The 20,128-nt window shown below is 31.6% G+C and overlaps 1 protein-coding gene across 1 annotated transcript in view; it reads left to right on the top strand.

The window, feature by feature from the left end:
- Nucleotides 1-814: 814 nt before the first annotated feature.
- The window catches only part of LOC142335394 (neuronal acetylcholine receptor subunit alpha-6-like), a 49,731-nt gene continuing 30,417 nt past the window's right edge, over nt 815-20,128 (top strand). The window contains exon 1 of the mRNA XM_075383859.1: nt 815-1,479. Coding sequence (XP_075239974.1) covers nt 1,128-1,479 — 352 coding nt within the window. The 5' untranslated portion in view covers nt 815-1,127. The remainder of the gene's footprint in view (nt 1,480-20,128) is intronic.

Here is a 20,128-nt window from a genome sequence, read left to right as displayed (position 1 = left end):
TGATAAGAGGAATGTTTTTCTTATAAGATGTCTTATCAGATCTTACTCGATAAAAATTCCTCTTACCAGAATTTTCATCGTGTAAGATCTAATAAGAGGGATTTTCATCGTGTAAGATCTGATAAGATCTTACACGATAAAAATACTTAGTCAGCGTCTTATCAGATCTTACACGATAAAAAATTCCACAATCACTGGGGCACATACACGCAAGCACGCACATACACACACACGCACATACACACACAGACACACACACAAAAATACACAAGAACAAACACACGCGCACACACGTTTGCACGCACATACACACACACATACACAAGCACAAACACACACACACACACACACACACACGCGCACATACACGCACGCACGCACATACACACACATACACACACACGCACACACACAAAAATACACAAGAACACACACACGCGCACACACGTTTGCACGCACATACACACACACATACACAAGCACACACACGCACACACACACACGCGCGCGCGGCACGCACACACACTCACACACACAAACATACACAGAATCAACAAAATAATTAAACAATTCGACTGGCTTTGCAATAGATCTGCATTTTTGAGTGGGTTTCATTCACAATTTTTCTGCTCAGTATATATAATTGCAATCAGTTTTGTCTGGTGACCAAACTGAAAGTGACAGATTAATTGTGCGTACGTCATCATTTATTTTTTCACAAATAAGCTACTACATGCAAACAAGAAAGAGTTAGAAGCGTTTTGAATTTTGAACAGTTCATTAAAGTTTTTGTGTTCAAAATTGGACACAAGTGCTCCAACTTGAAGTGTTTCTTTCAAATTTTGCTTAAAATGCATAAACGCTTTTGATAAATCTTTGTCTGAGCGACTTTATTTTCTAAAAATTTGATGGCGCAGTTGACCTTTCGGCTAATGTGATTTAATAGCAATTGCAAATAATTCTATAAATTGGGGATTCCTTCATTTAAATCTTTGAGGGGCCTTGATAGATCATTTTTCCGAAACAAAAATTTAACTAAAGAGATTATTTTGTCGTCAAATTTACCGTTCACGTAGCTGAGCTCAAGTTTCGGGGCGATCATAGTTTGAAGATCTTTAAAATACATAATGATCAATTTTTTGGTTTGGATCATAGGTTGCACTTGGCTGTGGTCCAATCTAACTTGGGCAACCAATGTGAACGACACCAGCAATGGTGTCCGGGAGGAGACGTTACTCTTTGAACGACTCAAAAATTCACTCCCAAAGTACTCTCCACCCCAGGACATGACTAACAACTCAGTCTACATCTTCATAGATCTCTACCAAATTGCAAATGTGGACGAGAAAGATGGTTTCATAACTGCTAAGCTCTGGCTATATTATTACTACTACTCACAATCAGCACGCTGGAATTCAACCGAGTACAATAAACCTGAGCTGTTTGTGCCACCGGGGACATTCTGGTCTGCCGACATAAGTAAGATCAAAAACTAATCCAATACATGTATGACTCCAGAGGTCCGTATTTAGATGAAACTGGGTTATAAATGATTTATAACATTCCAAAATAAAAGAGTTTAGACAGGCTCTCTGGTGCCGCTGTATCATTATACAAAAGATCCCAGTTCCAATAGAAAATTATATTTCCAGTCACAATTTTTGAAAAACGTACAAAAAAAGCACTCATTATGTAATTTCTTGTTGCAATTTGTTGTCACAAAAAAGCAGTGTAAAAAGAAGTTAACTAGTAAAGAGTTTTAAACATGACAGTGCATTTTGTGCCAAATTCTAACACAATATTTCCTATCGAACATCGTTCACAGCGAGAACTTGTTTCTCTAAAGGTTGAAAACCGCTCTCAAATCAAAATGTAAGCAATATCTGTCCAGGGCGAGACAGATGGTTAACTTGTAACAAATTTCGCTTTTCTTGCAAAGGATTGCATGGTAACTTGTAAGAAGGGGGATTGGTAATGAGCACGCACACCCAGGATAAGGTGCCTGATCAGAGCGACTTGGGTGGCGCACGGTTGATCTAATTAGAGCTAGTTTGGGTCGCGCACTTCATCCTGGGCAATGTTTACTCCAACCTAGCTTATGGTTTACTTTTTTTCGAGTGTGAAATTTGCATATTCGTACACCGGAGGAATTGCCGCTGACAATTATTTAAATATCGAAATTGCCGTTTCTTCAGTTTATGAAAACGCAGCTTTTCAGATCGAATATAGAGTATTACATAAGCTGGGTAGAAACTTCAAAATTTTCTTCAATGCGCATTAAAATGGCGGCTTGGCAGTTATGAGATAATCAATCAATAGAAACGAGAAACGAACAACGGGGGTGTTTTTGATTTTCGAATTTAGGTCCCAAATTGATCAAAGTATTATCAAGTATGCCGCTAACCTTTTTGATTATAAACTGAATATGTTTCTTCCGCCAAGTTTTGAGGCAAACAATTATTGTTATCTAGCTGCTCTGTTCTAAAATTTTTTCTTCTGCTAAAAGTTTTGACAAACTCGTTTTGTTCGAATTTGTGTTTTTATTTGATGGACGGTTTTTTATTCCACTTAAATCAGAGATTGAAAAATAAGTATCGCTTTTTTTTATAAAACAGAGACGTTTGATTTTGTCAAAAACGTAACGTTTTGCCGAAAACATAACACTTCAAAGACGTCACTTGTGAAACGATAAATAATGAAATGAATTTTTTAAAAGTCAGTTATGAAGACCTTAGGACTGAGAACAAAATTTTTATCAAATCAATCTGTAGTTTCATATAAGGTCTAACTTTTTCAGAGATGCTTCATATCTTAATTGTTTTGGTGATGAATCGAGATTTAAAAAATTCTATTTTTTAATTGAAAATATTCTGACTCATTTAATGAATAAATTGTTGTTTTCGGGTCCAACCCTTCATCTGCATTTGTTTGTGGCTTTATTCCATTGGCATATAATCCATTTCAAATCAGATGAAGAAGCAGGAAAAAATGCCCTCATGTTTATTTAGTAGTTTTTGAAAATTATCGCAGTCAAAATTGACAAAAAACAATTTCCCAATTAAATGAGTATTATTTGGTTGTTCGACCTTGCTTTGTTCTTGTTTTCACGAATTTTCTACATTGCAAAAATTTTGTAATTTCTCCATTTCAAACACTCGATTTTCAATATTGATTGAAAACTGCAGTTCTTGTTTAAAACAAGAACAGATAATTACTGGTGAAGAGGTGAATAGGTAACTGCTATAGAGACCGCATCACGATACTGCTTTGGGAACGATCTGCCTCCAGAAAAAGAGAGTTTATTATCAATTTAAATTCAGATTTGCAAAACGTTAAAGGGAAAAAACCATTGCTAACAATTTGCCTGTTTTCGTCAGTTTTATGCCTTTTTAACTGTATCTCATCGATATTTTTCCGTTTCATAAAAAAGAAAATATTGGTTTTCTAGTTTCTTTTATCAAAACGTAATCGATTACAATTTTTTGAATGAATATCAAGTGATAGCCTTGAAAAATTTGCTCGAATATATCTGAAAGGTGAGAACAAAGTTTTAGCAAATGAAATAAACTGGTATTGTCTACTTTCATCAGTACTATGCTTTTCAGATCGAATATAGAGTATTACATAAGCTGGATAGAAACTTCAAAATTTACTTCAATGCGCATTAAAATGGCGGCTTGGCCGTTATGAGATAATCAATCAATAGAAACGAGAAACGAACAACGCGGGTGTTTTTGATTTTCGAAGTTAGGTCCCAAATTGATCAAAGTATTATCACGTATGCCGCTAATTTTTTTGATTATAAACTGAATATTTTTCTTCCGCCAAGTTTTGAGGCAAACAATTATTGTTATCTAGCTGCTCTCTTCTAATACTTTTTCTTCTGCTAAAAGTTTTGAGCAACTCGTTTTGTTCAAATTTGTGTTTTTATTTGAAGGGACGGTTATTTTATTCCTCTTAAATCAGAGATTGAAAAATAAGTATCGCTTTTTTTAAAAAAAAACAGAGACGTTTGATTTTGTCAAAAACGTAACGTTTTGCCGAAAACATAACACTTCAAAGACGTCACTTGTGAAACGATAACTAATTGAATAAATTTTTTAAAAGTCAGTTATGAAGACCTTAGGGCTGAGAACAAAATTTTTATCAAATCAATCTGTAGGTTCATATAAGGTCTAACTTTTTCAGAGATGCTTCATATCTTAATTGTTTTAGTGATGAATCGAGATTTAAAAAATTCTATTTTTTATTGAAAATATTCTGACTCATTTAATGAATAAATTGTTGTTTTCGGGTCCAACCCTTCATTTGCATTTGTTTGTGGCTTTATTCCCTTGGCATATAATCCATTTCAAATCAGATGAAGAAGCATGAAAAAATGCCCTCACGTTTATTTAGTAGTTTCTGAAAATTATCGCATTCAAAATTGACAAAATTGACTCGTTTTGTTCAAATTTGTGTTTTTATTTGAAGGGACGGCTTTTTTATTCCACTTAAATCAGAGATTGAATAAAAATTATTGCTTTTTTTTAAAACAGAGACGTTTGATTTTGTCAAAAACGTAACATTTTGCCGAAAACATAACATTCCAAAAACGTCACTTGTGAAGAGATGAATAATCGAGTAAATTTTTTTAAAAAGTCAGTCATGAAGACCTTAGGGCTGAGAACAACTTTTTTATCATATCAATCTGTAGTTTCATATAAGGTCTAACTTTTTCAGAGATGCTTCATATCTTAATTGTTTTGGTGATGAATCGAGATTTAAAAAATTCTAATTTTTTTATTGAAAATATTCTGACTCATTTAATGAATAAATTGTTGTTTTTGGGTCCAACCCTTCATTTGCATTTGTTTGTGGCTTTATTCCATTGGCATATAATCCATTTCAAATCAGATTAAGAAGCAGGAAAAAATGCCCTCATGTTTATTCAGTAGTTTTTGAAAATTATCGCAGTCAAAAATGACAAAAAACATTTTCCCAATTAAATGAGTATTATTTGGTTGTTCGACCTTGCTTTGTTCTTGTTTTCACGAATATTCTACATTGCATAAATTTTGTAATTTCTCCATTTCAAACACTCGATTTTCAATATTGATTGAAAACTGCAGTTCTTGTTTAAAACGAGAACAGATAATTACTGGTGAAGAGGTGAATAGGTAACTGCTATAGAGACCGCATCACAATACTGCTTTGGGAACGATCTGCCACCAAAAAAGAGAGTATATTATCAATTTAAATTCAGATTTGCAAAACGTTAAAGTGAGAAAACCTTTGCTAACAATTTGCCTGTTTTCGTCAGTTTTATGCCTTTTTAACTGTATCTCATCGATATTTTTCCGTTTCATAAAAAAGAAAATATTGGTTTTCTAGTTTCTTTTATCAAAACGTAATCGATTACAATTTTTTGAATGAATATCAAGTGATAGCCTTGAAAAATTTGCTCGAATATATCTGAAAGGTGAGAACAAAGTTTTAGCAAATGAAATAAACTGGTATTGTCTACTTTCATCAGTACTATGCTTTTCAGATCGAATATAGAGTATTACATAAGCTGGATAGAAACTTCAAAATTTACTTCAATGCGCATTAAAATGGCGGCTTGGCCGTTATGAGATAATCAATCAATAGAAACGAGAAACGAACAACGGGGGTGTTTTTGATTTTCGAATTTAGGTCCCAAATTGATCAAAGTATTATCAAGTATGCCGCTAATTTTTTTGATTATAAACTGAATATGTTTCTTCCGCCAAGTTTTGAGGCAAACAATTATTGTTATCTAGCTGCTCTCTTCTAATACTTTTTCTTCTGCTAAAAGTTTTGAGCAACTCGTTTTGTTCAAATTTGTGTTTTTATTTGAAGGGACGGTTATTTTATTCCACTTAAATCAGAGATTGAAAAATATAAGTATCGCTTTTTTTTTATAAAATAGAGACGTTTGATTTTGTCAAAAACGTAACGTTTTGCCGAAAACATAACACTTCAAAGACGTCACTTGTGAAACGATAAATAATGAAATGAATTTTTTAAAAGTCAGTTATGAAGACCTTAGGACTGAGAACAAAATTTTTATCAAATCAATCTGTAGGTTCATATAAAGTCTAATTTTTTCAGAGATGCTTCATATCTTAATTGTTTTGGTGATGAATCGAGATTTAAAAAATTCTATTTTTTTATCGAAAATATTCTGACTCATTTAATGAATAAATTGTTGTTTTCGGGTCCAACCCTTCATCTGCATTTGTTTGTGGCTTTATTCCATTGGCATATAATCCATTTCAAATCAGATGAAGAAGCAGGAAAAAATGCCCTCATGTTTATTTAGTAGTTTTTGAAAATTATCGCAGTCATAATTGACAAAAAACAATTTCCCAATTAAATGAGTATTATTTGGTTGTTCGACCTTGCTTTGTTCTTGTTTTCACGAATATTCTACATTGCATAAATTTTGTAATTTCTCCATTTCAAACACTCGATTTTCAATATTGATTGAAAACTGCAGTTCTTGTTTATAACAAGAACAGATAATTACTGGTGAAGAGGTGAATAGGTAACTGCTATAGAGACCGCATCACAATACTGCTTTGGGAACGATCTGCCACCAAAAAAAGAGAGTATATTATCAATTTAAATTCAGATTTGCAAAACGTTAAAGTGAGAAAACCTTTGCTAACAATTTGCCTGTTTTCGTCAGTTTTATGCCTTTTTAACTGTATCTCATCGATATTTTTCCGTTTCATAAAAAAGAAAATATTGGTTTTCTAGTTTCTCTTATCAAAACGTAATCGATTACAATTTTTTGAATGAATATCAAGTGATAGCCTTGAAAAATTTGCTCGAATATATCTGAAAGGTGAGAACAAAGTTTTAGCAAATGAAATAAACTGGTATTGTCTACTTTCATCAGTACTATGCTTTTCAGATCGAATATAGAGTATTACATAAGCTGGATAGAAACTTCAAAATTTACTTCAATGCGCATAGGTAACTGCTATAGAGACCGCATCACGATACTGCTTTGGGAACGATCTGCCTCCAGAAGAAGAGAGTTTATTATCAATTTAAATTCAGATTTGCAAAACGTTAAAGGGAGAAAACCATTGCTAACAGTTTGCCTGTTTTCGTCAGTTTTATGCCTTTTTAACTGTATCTCATCGATTTTTTTCCGTTTCATATAAAAGAAAACATTGGTTTTCTAGTTTTTTTTATCAAAACGTAATCGATTAAAATTTTTTGAATGAATATCAAGTAATAGCCTTGAAAAATTTGCTTGAATATATCTGAAACGTGAGGACAAAGTTTTAGCAAATGAAATAAACTGGAAATTCTTTAAAGGTCACTTCAAAAAGCCGATGTTTTTTTTTAAGTGAGAACCCATATCGATGCTTTTTTAATATCTAGAAAACAATGCTAAAACGTCATTCGTCATTGACACGACTGTTTTTCAAAATTTGTATAATTGAAATGATGTTCACAATAAAAGTAGAAAAAAAATTATATGTTTGCGTATAAGACCTTGAAATGTGAACAATATTTCAAATTTTGAGCACCGTTTTTTATCGGAAAACAAAAAAGTTGAATTTTTTTTCGGTTTAAATTTTTGAGGGTTTTTCAAAGATATTACGATCGCGTCTCAGTAAAAGACACACATTGGCAAAAGTAGCTTTAAAAAACATTGAGGCTGGTATAAAGGAGGTTGGAACAAAACTGCAAGTCAAATGCTTCGGCTTGAGCTGGAAAGGACCAAAATCAACAATTGAGAGCAAACAACACAGAAAAACGTTTTCTGAACTACAGGTTTCGGTCTAGTAGACGCATAGAGTTGCATGCCTACAATTCAGTTTTCAAATGAAATTTTTGTTGAAAATTACCATCTGCCAAATCAACCTTTGATTTGAATGCTAAGCTGGACTTTCTAGTCGATTCGAAGCCTCGAAGTGTTTGACCCTGCTTAAGTCCCTTCAAATTATTTCGAAATGATAATAAGTTTAAGTCCTTTAGTAAAGTCTCTTTTATAACGTTTTTAACCATGCTGAGAAACGTATGTTAATAAAAACGTTTTTCTATTTCAAAGAACAGCAACTTAAATTTTTACTTTATATTAAACGTCATGGTTTTGGGTTGACAAAGATAACTTTTAGTGGAATTTTTTTTTGATAGGCGGGTTCCTATCAAGCAATATTTTCATTACGAGCGATCTGACAAGTTTGAATCGTTCCATAAGAGAACCAGTCAAAAATCTTTGCTGAGAAGGAACTGATAAGTGCAAAGTTTTTCGAAACTCTTTTTCAGCAGACGAACAATCTGCTGAGTGTTGACAAAAAAGTAATAATGTGAGAATTTTGCCAGATCGAACGAAATAAAAATATTTTGAATGATAATGCAAGCAAATGTCCTTATGTAATGTAAGCAAATGTAAGAAAATGTTTTCTAATGTTAGTTATTTTTCTCTCTCTCTTATTTTCCTCACTGAAAAGTTGGTTTGAAATGAAAGAAAGTCTTCATAGCTTTAAGGTTGTCTGAGTGTATGTGGTGGCTCGGGGATTATGAGTAATATTTGTCAAATTGAAACAAAATTGAAGTGACAGATGGAAATTAGGCTGTTAATTCAATTGAATCAAAATTTTTTTCAGTTAAGAGGCTTTTATTCTGTGTAAAGAAGCAAACATTGCCTACAAAATAACATGGGTCATAAGTGTGGTCCATTAATTTGCATGAATGACAATAAATGGCATTGTTCATAAAGTTTCCCTGATACAATTTGACAACTAAGCCCTAGCGGCATCAAGATGCCTATATGAAATGAGAAGGTCCAACAAATTTTAACAGCGAAACTAGTTGAAAAAGCAAGCCGTTTATGTTCATTTCTGCAAACTAATTGTATTGACTATAGTCACATAGCATCCAGGAGAAGTTTGACAAGAACAGATAACTACTGGTGAAGAGTTGAATAGGTAACTGCTATAGAGACCGCATCACAATACTGCTTTGGGAACGATCTGCCTCTACAAAAAGAGAGCTTATTATCAATTGAAGTTCAGATTTGCAAAACGTTAGAGGTAGAAAATCATTGCTAACAATTTGTCTGCCTCCATCAGTACTATGTCTTTTTAACTGTATCTCATCGATACTCTACCGTTCCATAAAAACATTGATCCATAATAAGTCAAAACATAATCGATTCAAATATTTTGAATGGATATCAAGTGATAGCCTTGAAAAATTTGATTAAACATATCTGAAAGGGGGAACAAATTTAAAGCAAATCAAATAATTTGGTATTTTTTATTGGTCACTTCCAAAAGCCGATGTGGTTTTCTAAGTGATAACCCATATCGATGCTTTTTTAATATCTAGAAAACATTGCTAAATCCTCATTTGTCATTGACACGACTGTTTTTCAAAATTTGTATGTTTGAATTGATTGTCATACCAAAAATAGAATAATCTTTTATCTGTTTTCGTATAAGATCTTGAAATGTGAACAATGTGTCAAATTTTGAGCACCGCTTTTATCGGAAAAAAAAGTTGAATTTTTTTTTCGGTTTAAATTTTTGAGGGTTTTTCAAAGATATTACATTCGCGTCTCAGCAAAAGACACAATTTGGCGAACGTTAGCTTTAAAAAACATTAAGGTTGGTTCAAAGGAGGTTGGAACAAAACTGCAATTCAAATGCTTCAGCTTGAGCTGCAAAGGACCAAATTGTCAATTGAGAGCAAACAAGACAAAAAAAAACGTTTTTAACTACAGGTTTCAGTCTAGTAGAAGCATAGAGTTGCATGCCTACAATTCAGTTTTCAAATGAAGTTTTTGTTGAAAATTATCATCTGTCAAATGAACCTTTGTGAAATGATAATTAACCATTGGCCATATTTTACACTTTTAAGCTACCTACAAAAAAAACAAAATAAATTCTAAGCTAAACTTTCTATTCAATTCGAAGACTCGAAGATTTTGACCATGCTTAAATCCTTGCAAATCATTGCGAAATTGATGATAAGTTTAAGTCCTTTGTTAATGTCCCTTTTTTAACGTTTTTAACGATGCTGAGAAACGTATAATAATAAAACGTTTTTCTACTTCAAAGATCAGCAACTTAAAATTTTACTTTATTTTAAACGTCATGGTTATTGGTTAAAAAAGTTAACTTTTAGTGGAAAAAAAATTTTTGGCAAGTGGGATCTTATTAGGCAAAAATTTTATTACGAGCAATCTGAAAACTTTGAATTTTTCCGTAAGGAAACCATCCAAAAATCTTTGATGAGAAGGAACTTATAAGTGGAAAAGTTTTTGAAATTCTTTTTCAGCAGACGAACAATCTGCTGATTGTTGACAAAATGTAATATCGTGAGAATGTTGACAGATCTAACAATATATATATATATATATATATATATATATATATATATATTTTGAATGATAATATAAGCACATGTTCTTATGTAATGTAAGCAAATGTAAACAAATCTTTTCTAATGTTAGTTACCTTTCTCAGTTTGTTTGAGTGCATGTGGTGGCTCGGGGATAATGATTAATATTTGTCAAATTGAAACAAAATTGAAGTGACAGTTGGAAATTAGGCTGTTAATTCAATTGAATCAAAAATTTTTTCAGTTAATAAGCTTTTACTCTGTGTAAAGAAGCAAACATTGCCTAAAAAATAAGATGGATCAAAAATTTGGTCCATAAACTTCCATGAATTAAAATAAAGAGCATCGTTCATAATGTTTCCCTAATACAATTTGACCACTAAGCCCTAGCAGCATCAAGATGCCTATATGAAATGAGAAGGTCCAACAAATTTTAACAGCGAAACTAGTTAAAAAAGCAAGCCGTTTATGTTCATTTCTGCAAACTAATTGTATTGACTATAGTCAAATAGCATCCAGAAGAAGTTTGACAAGAACAGATAACTACTGGTGAAGAGTTGAATAGGTAACTGCTATAGAGACCGCATCGCAATACTGCTTTGGGAACGATCTGCCTCTACAAAAAAGAGAGCTTATTATCAATTAAAGTTCAGATTTGCAAAACGTTAGAGGTAGAAAATCATTGCTAAAAATTTGCCTGATTTCATCAGTACTATGTCTTTTTAACTGTATCGATATTCTACCGTTTCATATAAAAAATATTGATTTTCTAGATTTTATTTAAATCAAAACATAATCGATGAAAATATTTTGATTGAATATCAAATGATAGCCTTGAAAAATTTGCTTGAATATATCTGAAAGGGAAGAACAAATTTAAAGCAAATGAAATACCTTGGTATTTTTTTTAATGGTCACTTCCAAAAAGCGATGTAGGTTTCTTAGTGATAACCCATATCAGTGCTTTTTTAATATCTAGAAAACATTGCTAAATCCTCATTTGTCATTGACACGCTTGTTTTTCAAAATTTGTATGTTTGAATTGTTTGTCACACCAAAAGCAGATTAAATTTTTATCTGTTTTTTTATAAGATTTTGAAATGTGAACAATTTTTCAAATTTTGAGCACCGCTTTTTATCGGAAAACAAAAGAACTTGAATTTTTTTTTGGTTTAAATTTTTGAGGGTTTTTCAAAGATATTACATGCGCGTCACAGTAAAAGGCACAATTTGGCAAACGTTAGCTTTAAAAAACATTAAGGCTGGTTTAAAGGAGGTTGGAACAAAACTGCAAGTCAAATGCTTCAGCTTGAGCTGCAAAGGACCAAATTGACAATTGAGAGCAAAAAAGACAGAAAAAGAAGTTTTTTTAACTACAGGTTTCAGTCTAGTAGAAGCATAGAGTTGCATGCCTACAATTCAGTTTTCAAATGAAGTTTTTGTTTAAAATTACAATCTGTCAAATGAACCTTTGTGAAATGACAATTAACCATGGGCCAAATTTTACACTTTAAAGCTACCTAAAAAAAACAAAATAAATGCTAAGCTAAACTTTCTCTATTCAATTCGAAGCCTCGAATTTTTTGACCTTGCTTAAATCCCTGCAAATCATCGCGAAATTGATGATAAGTTTAAGTCCTTTAGTAATGTCCCTTTTTTATCGTTTTAAACGATGCTGAGAAACCTATGTTAATAAAACGTTTTTCTATTTCAATGATCAGCAACTTAAAATTTTACTTTATCTTAAACGTCATGGTTATTGGTTAACAAAGTTAACTTTTAGTGGAAAAATTTTTTTGGGCAATTGGGATCTTATGAGGCAAAATTTTTATTACGAGCAATCTGACAAGTTTGAGTTTTTCCGTAAGAAAACCAGCCAATAATCTTTGCTGAGAAGAAACTTAAAAGTGGAAAAATTTTTGAAATTCTTCTTCAGCAGAAGAACAATCTGCTGATTGTTGACAAAATGTAATATTGTGAGAATTTTGCCAGATCTAACAAAATAAAAATATTTTGAATGATAATGTAAGCACAATACTGCTTTGGGAACGATCTGCCTCTACAAAAAGAGAGTTTATTATCAATAAAAGTTCAGATTTGCAGAACGTTAGAGGTAGAAAATCATTGCTAAAAGTTTGCCTGATTTCATCAGTACTATGTCTTTTTAACTGTATCTCATCGATAATCTACCGTTCCATATAAAAAACATTGATTTTCTATTTTTTTTAAATCAAAACATAATCGATGAAAATATTTTGATTGAATATCAAGTGATAGCCTTGAAAAATTTGCTTGAATATATCCGAAAGGGGAAAACAAATTTAACAATAATTAAAATAATTTGGTTTTTTTTAATGGTCACTTCCAAAAGGCGATGTGGTTTTCTAAGTGATAACCCATATCGGCGCTTTTTAATATCTAGAAAAAATTGCTAAATCCTCATTTGTCATTGACACGACTGTTTTCCAAAATTTGTATGTTTGAATTGATTGTCACATCAAAAGTAGAATAATTTTTAATCTGTTTTAGTATAAGATTTTGAAATGTGAACAATGTTTCAAATTTTGAGCACCGCTTTTTATCGGAAAATAAAAAAGTTGAAATTTTTTTTCGGCTTAAATTTTTGAGGGTTTTTCAAAGATATTACATTCGCGTCTCAGCAAAAAGCACAATTTGGCAAACGTTGGCTTTAAAAAACCTTAAAGATGGTTTAAAGTAGGTTGGAACAAATCTGCAAGTCAAATACTTCAGCTTGAGCTGCAAAGGACCAAAATTGACAATTGAGAGCAAACAAGACAGACAAAAACGTTTTTTAACTACAGGCTTCAGTCTAGTAGAAGCATAGAGTTGCATGTCTACAATTCAGTTTTCAAATAAAGTTTTTGTTGAAAATTACCATCTGTCAAATGAAACTTTGTGAAAAGACAATTAACCATTGTCCATATTTTACACTTTAAAGCTACCTAAAAAAAAATAAAGGCTAAACTAAACTTTCTATTCCATTTGAAGCCTCGAAGTTCTTGGCCATGCTTAAATCCCTACAAATCGTTGCGAAATTGATGATAAGTTTAAGTCCTTTGTTAATGTCCCTTTTTCAACGTTTTTAACGATGCTGAGAAACGTATGTTAATAAAAACGTTTTTCTATTTCAAAGATCAGCAACTTAAAATTTTAGTTTATCTTAAACGTCATGGTTATTGGTTAACAAAGTTAACTTTTAGTGGAAAAAAAATTTTGGCAAGTGGAATCCTATTAGGCAAAAGTTTTATTACAAGCAATCGGACAAGTTTGAAATTTTCCGTAAGAAAACCAGCCAATAATCTTTGCTGAGAAGGAACTTACGAGCGGAAAAGTTTTTGAAATTCTTTTTCAGCAGACGAACAATCTGCTGATTGTTGACAAAATGTAATATCGTGAGAATTTTGCCAAATCTAACAAAATAAAGATATTTTGAATGTTAATGTAAGCACCTGTTCTTATGTAATGTAAGCAAATGTAAACAAATGTTTTCTAAGAAAATTTGCTTGAATATATCTGAAAGGGGAAAACAAATTTAAAGCAAATGAAGTAATTTGGTATTTTTTTAATGGTCACTTCCAAAAAGCGATGTGGTTTTCTAAGTGATAACCCATATCGGTGCTTTTTTAATATCTAGAAAAAATTGCTAAATCCTCATTTGTCATTGACACGACTGTTTTTCAAAATTTGTATGTTTGAATTGATTGTCATACCAAAAATAGAATAATCTTTTATCTGTTTTCGTATAAGATTTTGAAATGTGAACAATGTTTCAAATTTTGAGCACCGCTTTTTATCGGAAAACAAAAAAGTTGAATTTTTTTTCGGTTTAAATTTTTGAGGGTTTTTCAAAGATATTACATTCGCGTCTCAGCAAAAAGCACAATTTGGCAAACGTTGGCTTTAAAAAACCTTAAAGATGGTTTAAAGTAGGTTGGAACAAATCTGCAAGTCAAATACTTCAGCTTGAGCTGCAAAGGACCAAAATTGACAATTGAGAGCAAACAAGACAGACAAAAACGTTTTTTAACTACAGGCTTCAGTCTAGTAGAAGCATAGAGTTGCATGTCTACAATTCAGTTTTCAAATAAAGTTTTTGTTGAAAATTACCATCTGTCAAATGAAACTTTGTGAAAAGACAATTAACCATTGTCCATATTTTACACTTTAAAGCTACCTAAAAAAAAATAAAGGCTAAACTAAACTTTCTATTCCATTTGAAGCCTCGAAGTTCTTGGCCATGCTTAAATCCCTACAAATCGTTGCGAAATTGATGATAAGTTTAAGTCCTTTGTTAATGTCCCTTTTTCAACGTTTTTAACGATGCTGAGAAACGTATGTTAATAAAAACGTTTTTCTATTTCAAAGATCAGCAACTTAAAATTTTAGTTTATCTTAAACGTCATGGTTATTGGTTAACAAAGTTAACTTTTAGTGGAAAAAAATTTTTGGCAAGTGGAATCCTATTAGGCAAAAGTTTTATTACAAGCAATCGGACAAGTTTGAAATTTTCCGTAAGAAAACCAGCCAATAATCTTTGCTGAGAAGGAACTTACGAGCGGAAAAGTTTTTGAAATTCTTTTTCAGCAGACGAACAATCTGCTGATTGTTGACAAAATGTAATATCGTGAGAATTTTGCCAAATCTAACAAAATAAAGATATTTTGAATGTTAATGTAAGCACCTGTTCTTATGTAATGTAAGCAAATGTAAACAAATGTTTTCTAAGAAAATTTGCTTGAATATATCTGAAAGGGGAAAACAAATTTAAAGCAAATGAAGTAATTTGGTATTTTTTTAATGGTCACTTCCAAAAAGCGATGTGGTTTTCTAAGTGATAACCCATATCGGTGCTTTTTTAATATCTAGAAAAAATTGCTAAATCCTCATTTGTCATTGACACGACTGTTTTTCAAAATTTGTATGTTTGAATTGATTGTCATACCAAAAATAGAATAATCTTTTATCTGTTTTCGTATAAGATTTTGAAATGTGAACAATGTTTCAAGTTTTGAGCACCGCTTTTTATCGGAAAACAAAAAAGTTGAATTTTTTTTCGGTTTAAATTTTTGAGGGTTTTTCAAAGATATTACATTCGCGTCTCAGCAAAAAGCACAATTTGGCAAACGTTGGCTTTAAAAAACCTTAAAGATGGTTTAAAGTAGGTTGGAACAAATCTGCAAGTCAAATACTTCAGCTTGAGCTGCAAAGGACCAAAATTGACAATTGAGAGCAAACAAGACAGACAAAAACGTTTTTTAACTACAGGCTTCAGTCTAGTAGAAGCATAGAGTTGCATGTCTACAATTCAGTTTTCAAATAAAGTTTTTGTTGAAAATTACATCTGTCAAATGAAACTTTGTGAAAAGACAATTAACCATTGTCCATATTTTACACTTTAAAGCTACCTAAAAAAAATAAAGGCTAAACTAAACTTTCTATTCCATTTGAAGCCTCGAAGTTCTTGGCCATGCTTAAATCCCTACAAATCGTTGCGAAATTGATGATAAGTTTAAGTCCTTTGTTAATGTCCCTTTTTCAACGTTTTTAACGATGCTGAGAAACGTATGTTAATAAAAACGTTTTTCTATTTCAAAGATCAGCAACTTAAAATTTTAGTTTATCTTAAACGTCATGGTTATTGGTTAACAAAGTTAACTTTTAGTGGAAAAAAATTTTTGGCAAGTGGAATCCTATTAGGCAAAAGTTTTATTACAAGCAATCGGACAAGTTTGAAATTTTCCGTAAGAAAACCAGCCAATAATCTTTGCTGAGAAGGAACTTACGAGCGGAAAAGTTTTTGAAATTCTTTTTCAGCAGACGAACAATCTGCTGATTGTTGACAAAATGTAATATCGTGAGAATTTTGCCAAATCTAACAAAATAAAGATATTTTGAATGTTAATGTAAGCACCTGTTCTTATGTAATGTAAGCAAATGTAAACAAATGTTTTCTAAGAAAATTTGCTTGAATATATCTGAAAGGGGAAAACAAATTTAAAGCAAATGAAGTAATTTGGTATTTTTTTAATGGTCACTTCCAAAAAGCGATGTGGTTTTCTAAGTGATAACCCATATCGGTGCTTTTTTAATATCTAGAAAAAATTGCTAAATCCTCATTTGTCATTGACACGACTGTTTTCCAAAATTTGTATGTTTGAACTGATTGTCACATCAAAATTAGAATAATTTTTAATCTGTTTTCGTATAAGATTTTGAAATGTGAACAATGTTTCAAATTTTGAGCACCGCTTTTTATCGGAAAATAAAAAAGTTGAAATTTTTTTTCGGTTTAAATTTTTGAGGGTTTTTCAAAGATATTACATTCGCGTCTCAGCAAAAAGCACAATTTGGCAAACGTTGGCTTTAAAAAACCTTAAAGATGGTTTAAAGTAGGTTGGAACAAATCTGCAAGTCAAATACTTCAGCTTGAGCTGCAAAGGACCAAAATTGACAATTGAGAGCAAACAAGACAGACAAAAACGTTTTTTAACTACAGGCTTCAGTCTAGTAGAAGCATAGAGTTGCATGTCTACAATTCAGTTTTCAAATAAAGTTTTTGTTGAAAATTACCATCTGTCAAATGAAACTTTGTGAAAAGACAATTAACCATTGTCCATATTTTACACTTTAAAGCTACCTAAATAAAGGCTAAACTAAACTTTCTATTCCATTCGAAGCCTCGAAGTTCTTGGCCATGCTTAAATCCCTATAAATCGTTGCGAAATTGATGATAAGTTTAAGTCCTTTGTTAATGTCCCTTTTTCTGCGTTTTTAACGATGCTGAGAAACGTATGTTAATAAAAACGTTTTTCTATTTCAAAGATCAGCAACTTAAAATTTTAGTTTATCTTAAACGTCATGGTTATTGGTTAACAAAGTTAACTTTTAGTGGAAAAAAATTTTTGGCAAGTGGAATCCTATTAGGCAAAAGTTTTATTACAAGCAATCGGACAAGTTTGAAATTTTCCGTAAGAAAACCAGCCAATAATCTTTGCTGAGAAGGAACTTATGAGCGGAAAAGTTTTTGAAATTCTTTTTCAGCAGACGAACAATCTGCTGATTGTTGACAAAATGTAATATCGTGAGAATTTTGCCAAATCTAACAAAATAAAGATATTTTGAATGTTAATGTAAGCACCTGTTCTTATGTAATGTAAGCAAATGTAAACAAATGTTTTCTAAGAAAATTTGCTTGAATATATCTGAAAGGGGAAAACAAATTTAAAGCAAATGAAGTAATTTGGTATTTTTTTAATGGTCACTTCCAAAAAGCGATGTGGTTTTCTAAGTGATAACCCATATCGGTGCTTTTTTAATATCTAGAAAAAAATTGCTAAATCCTCATTTGTCATTGACACGACTGTTTTCCAAAATTTGTATGTTTGAACTGATTGTCACATCAAAATTAAAATAATTTTTAATCTGTTTTCGTATAAGATTTTGAAATGTGAACAATGTTTCAAATTTTGAGCACCGCTTTTTATCGGAAAATAAAAAAGTTGAAATTTTTTTTCGGCTTAAATTTTTGAGGGTTTTTTAAAGAAATTACACAATTTTGGCGAACGTTAGCCTTAAAAAACATGGCTGGTTTAAGGAGGTTGGAACAAAACTGCAAGTCAAATGCTTCAACTTGAGCTGCAAAGGACCAAAGTGACTATTGAGAGCAAACAAGACAGAAAAAAACGTTTTTTAACTACAGGCTTCAGTCTAGTAGAAGCATAGAGTTGCATGCCTACAATTCAGTTTTCAAATGAAGTTTTTGTGGAGAATTATCATCTGTCAAATGAACCTTTGTGAAATGACAATTAACCATTGGCTATGTTTTACACTTTAAAGCTACGTACAAAAAACAAAATAAATGCTAAGCTAAACTTTCTCTATTCAATTCGAAGCCTCGAATTTTTTTACCATGCTTAAATCCTTGCAAATCTTTGCGAAATTGATGATAAGTTTAAGTTCTTTAGTTATGTCCCTTTTTTAACGTTTTTAACGATGCTGAGAAACGTATGTTAATAAAACGTTTTTCTATTCCAAAGATCAGCAATTTAATATTTTACTTTATCTCAAACGTCATGGTTATTGGTTGACAAAGTTAACTTTTAGTGGAAAAATTTGTTTGGCAATTGGGATTTTATGAGGCAAAAGTTTTATTACAAGCAATCGGACAAGTTTGAAATTTTCCGTAAGAAAACCAGCCAATAATCTTTGCTGAGAAGGAACTTACGAGCGGAAAAGTTTTTGAAATTCTTTTTCAGCAGACGAACAATCTGCTGATTGTTGACAAAATGTAATATCGTGAGAATTTTGCCAAATCTAACAAAATAAAGATATTTTGAATGTTAATGTAAGCACCTGTTCTTATGTAATGTAAGCAAATGTAAACAAATGTTTTCTAAGAAAATTTGCTTGAATATATCTGAAAGGGGAAAACAAATTTAAAGCAAATGAAGTAATTTGGTATTTTTTTAATGGTCACTTCCAAAAAGCGATGTGGTTTTCTAAGTGATAACCCATATCGGTGCTTTTTTAATATCTAGAAAAAATTGCTAAATCCTCATTTGTCATTGACACGACTGTTTTCCAAAATTTGTATGTTTGAACTGATTGTCACATCAAAATTAGAATAATTTTTAATCTGTTTTCGTATAAGATTTTGAAATGTGAACAATGTTTCAAATTTTGAGCACCGCTTTTTATCGGAAAATAAAAAAGTTGAAATTTTTTTTCGGCTTAAATTTTTGAGGGTTTCTTAAAGAAATTACATTTGCGTCTCAGCAAAAGACACAATTTTGTAATCAAATGTAAACAAATGCTTTCTAATGTTAGTTATCTTTCTCTCTCTCTCTATCTCTCTCTCTCTCTCTCTCTCTCTCTCTCTCTTCTTTTTCTCACTGAAATATTAGTTTGAAATGAAAGAAAGTATTCATAGCTTTAAGTTTGTTTGAGTTTTTATGGTGGCTTGAGTATAATGGTGTTTATTTGTCAAATTGAAACAAAACTGAAGTTACAGTTGGAATTTAGCCTGTTAATTCATTTGAATCAAAATTCAAAGTTCATGACTCTAAATTTATCCTGAACTTAATCTGAAAATAGTCTGAACGTCATCTGCACAGGTCATTTTTATATTCCGCTCAGTCTGAACTTATGCTAAAAATGCCATTTATATTCTGAGAAATAGTCCATGTACGGATAGCAACGGCTGAGAAATAGTCCATGTACGAGTACCTTTGGCTAAGAAATAGTCCATGTACGGGTACCTACGGCTGAGGTGTAGTCTATGTACGAGTACATGCCGCTGAAGAATGGCCCAAAGAAGCGGAACTTTGCCTGAAGTGCAAGTTTATTGAAGTATTGAAAGTTTTTGTCTGTCAATAGTTTTATAAACATGATCCGTTGAAGATATAAGTAAATTATATTTCTGCAGCGTCTTCTTACATTTACTTCATTAAGTGAATTTGATGAAAAGAGCCCAAAAATTTACGCTGGGAAAAAAAATCTCAGGAAAATATTGTTGAAAATTCATGCACTGTATGGCCACATGGTTTTTCAAAGTTGCTAAATAAATCTAAAGAAATTTGTTGTATGTATGACCATAGGAAGACAAAAGTTGCCAAAGACTGTTCTTTAAATTCAGTGGCTTTGATTTCATTGGTTCAAAGAAAGTAATACATTTATGTTTAAACTTAGCTTGATTTTGATTCATTTTTGTTTTCAAAGAAGCTCAAAAATGGTCAGA

The sequence above is a fragment of the Convolutriloba macropyga genome, chromosome 2 (genome assembly GCF_964194025.1).
Source record: "Convolutriloba macropyga chromosome 2, txConMacr16.3, whole genome shotgun sequence".
In the NCBI taxonomy this organism is placed as follows: domain Eukaryota; kingdom Metazoa; phylum Xenacoelomorpha; order Acoela; family Convolutidae; genus Convolutriloba; species Convolutriloba macropyga.
Note: the sequence above shows the minus strand (reverse complement) of the source record. Positions and strands in the feature narration are given on the sequence as shown.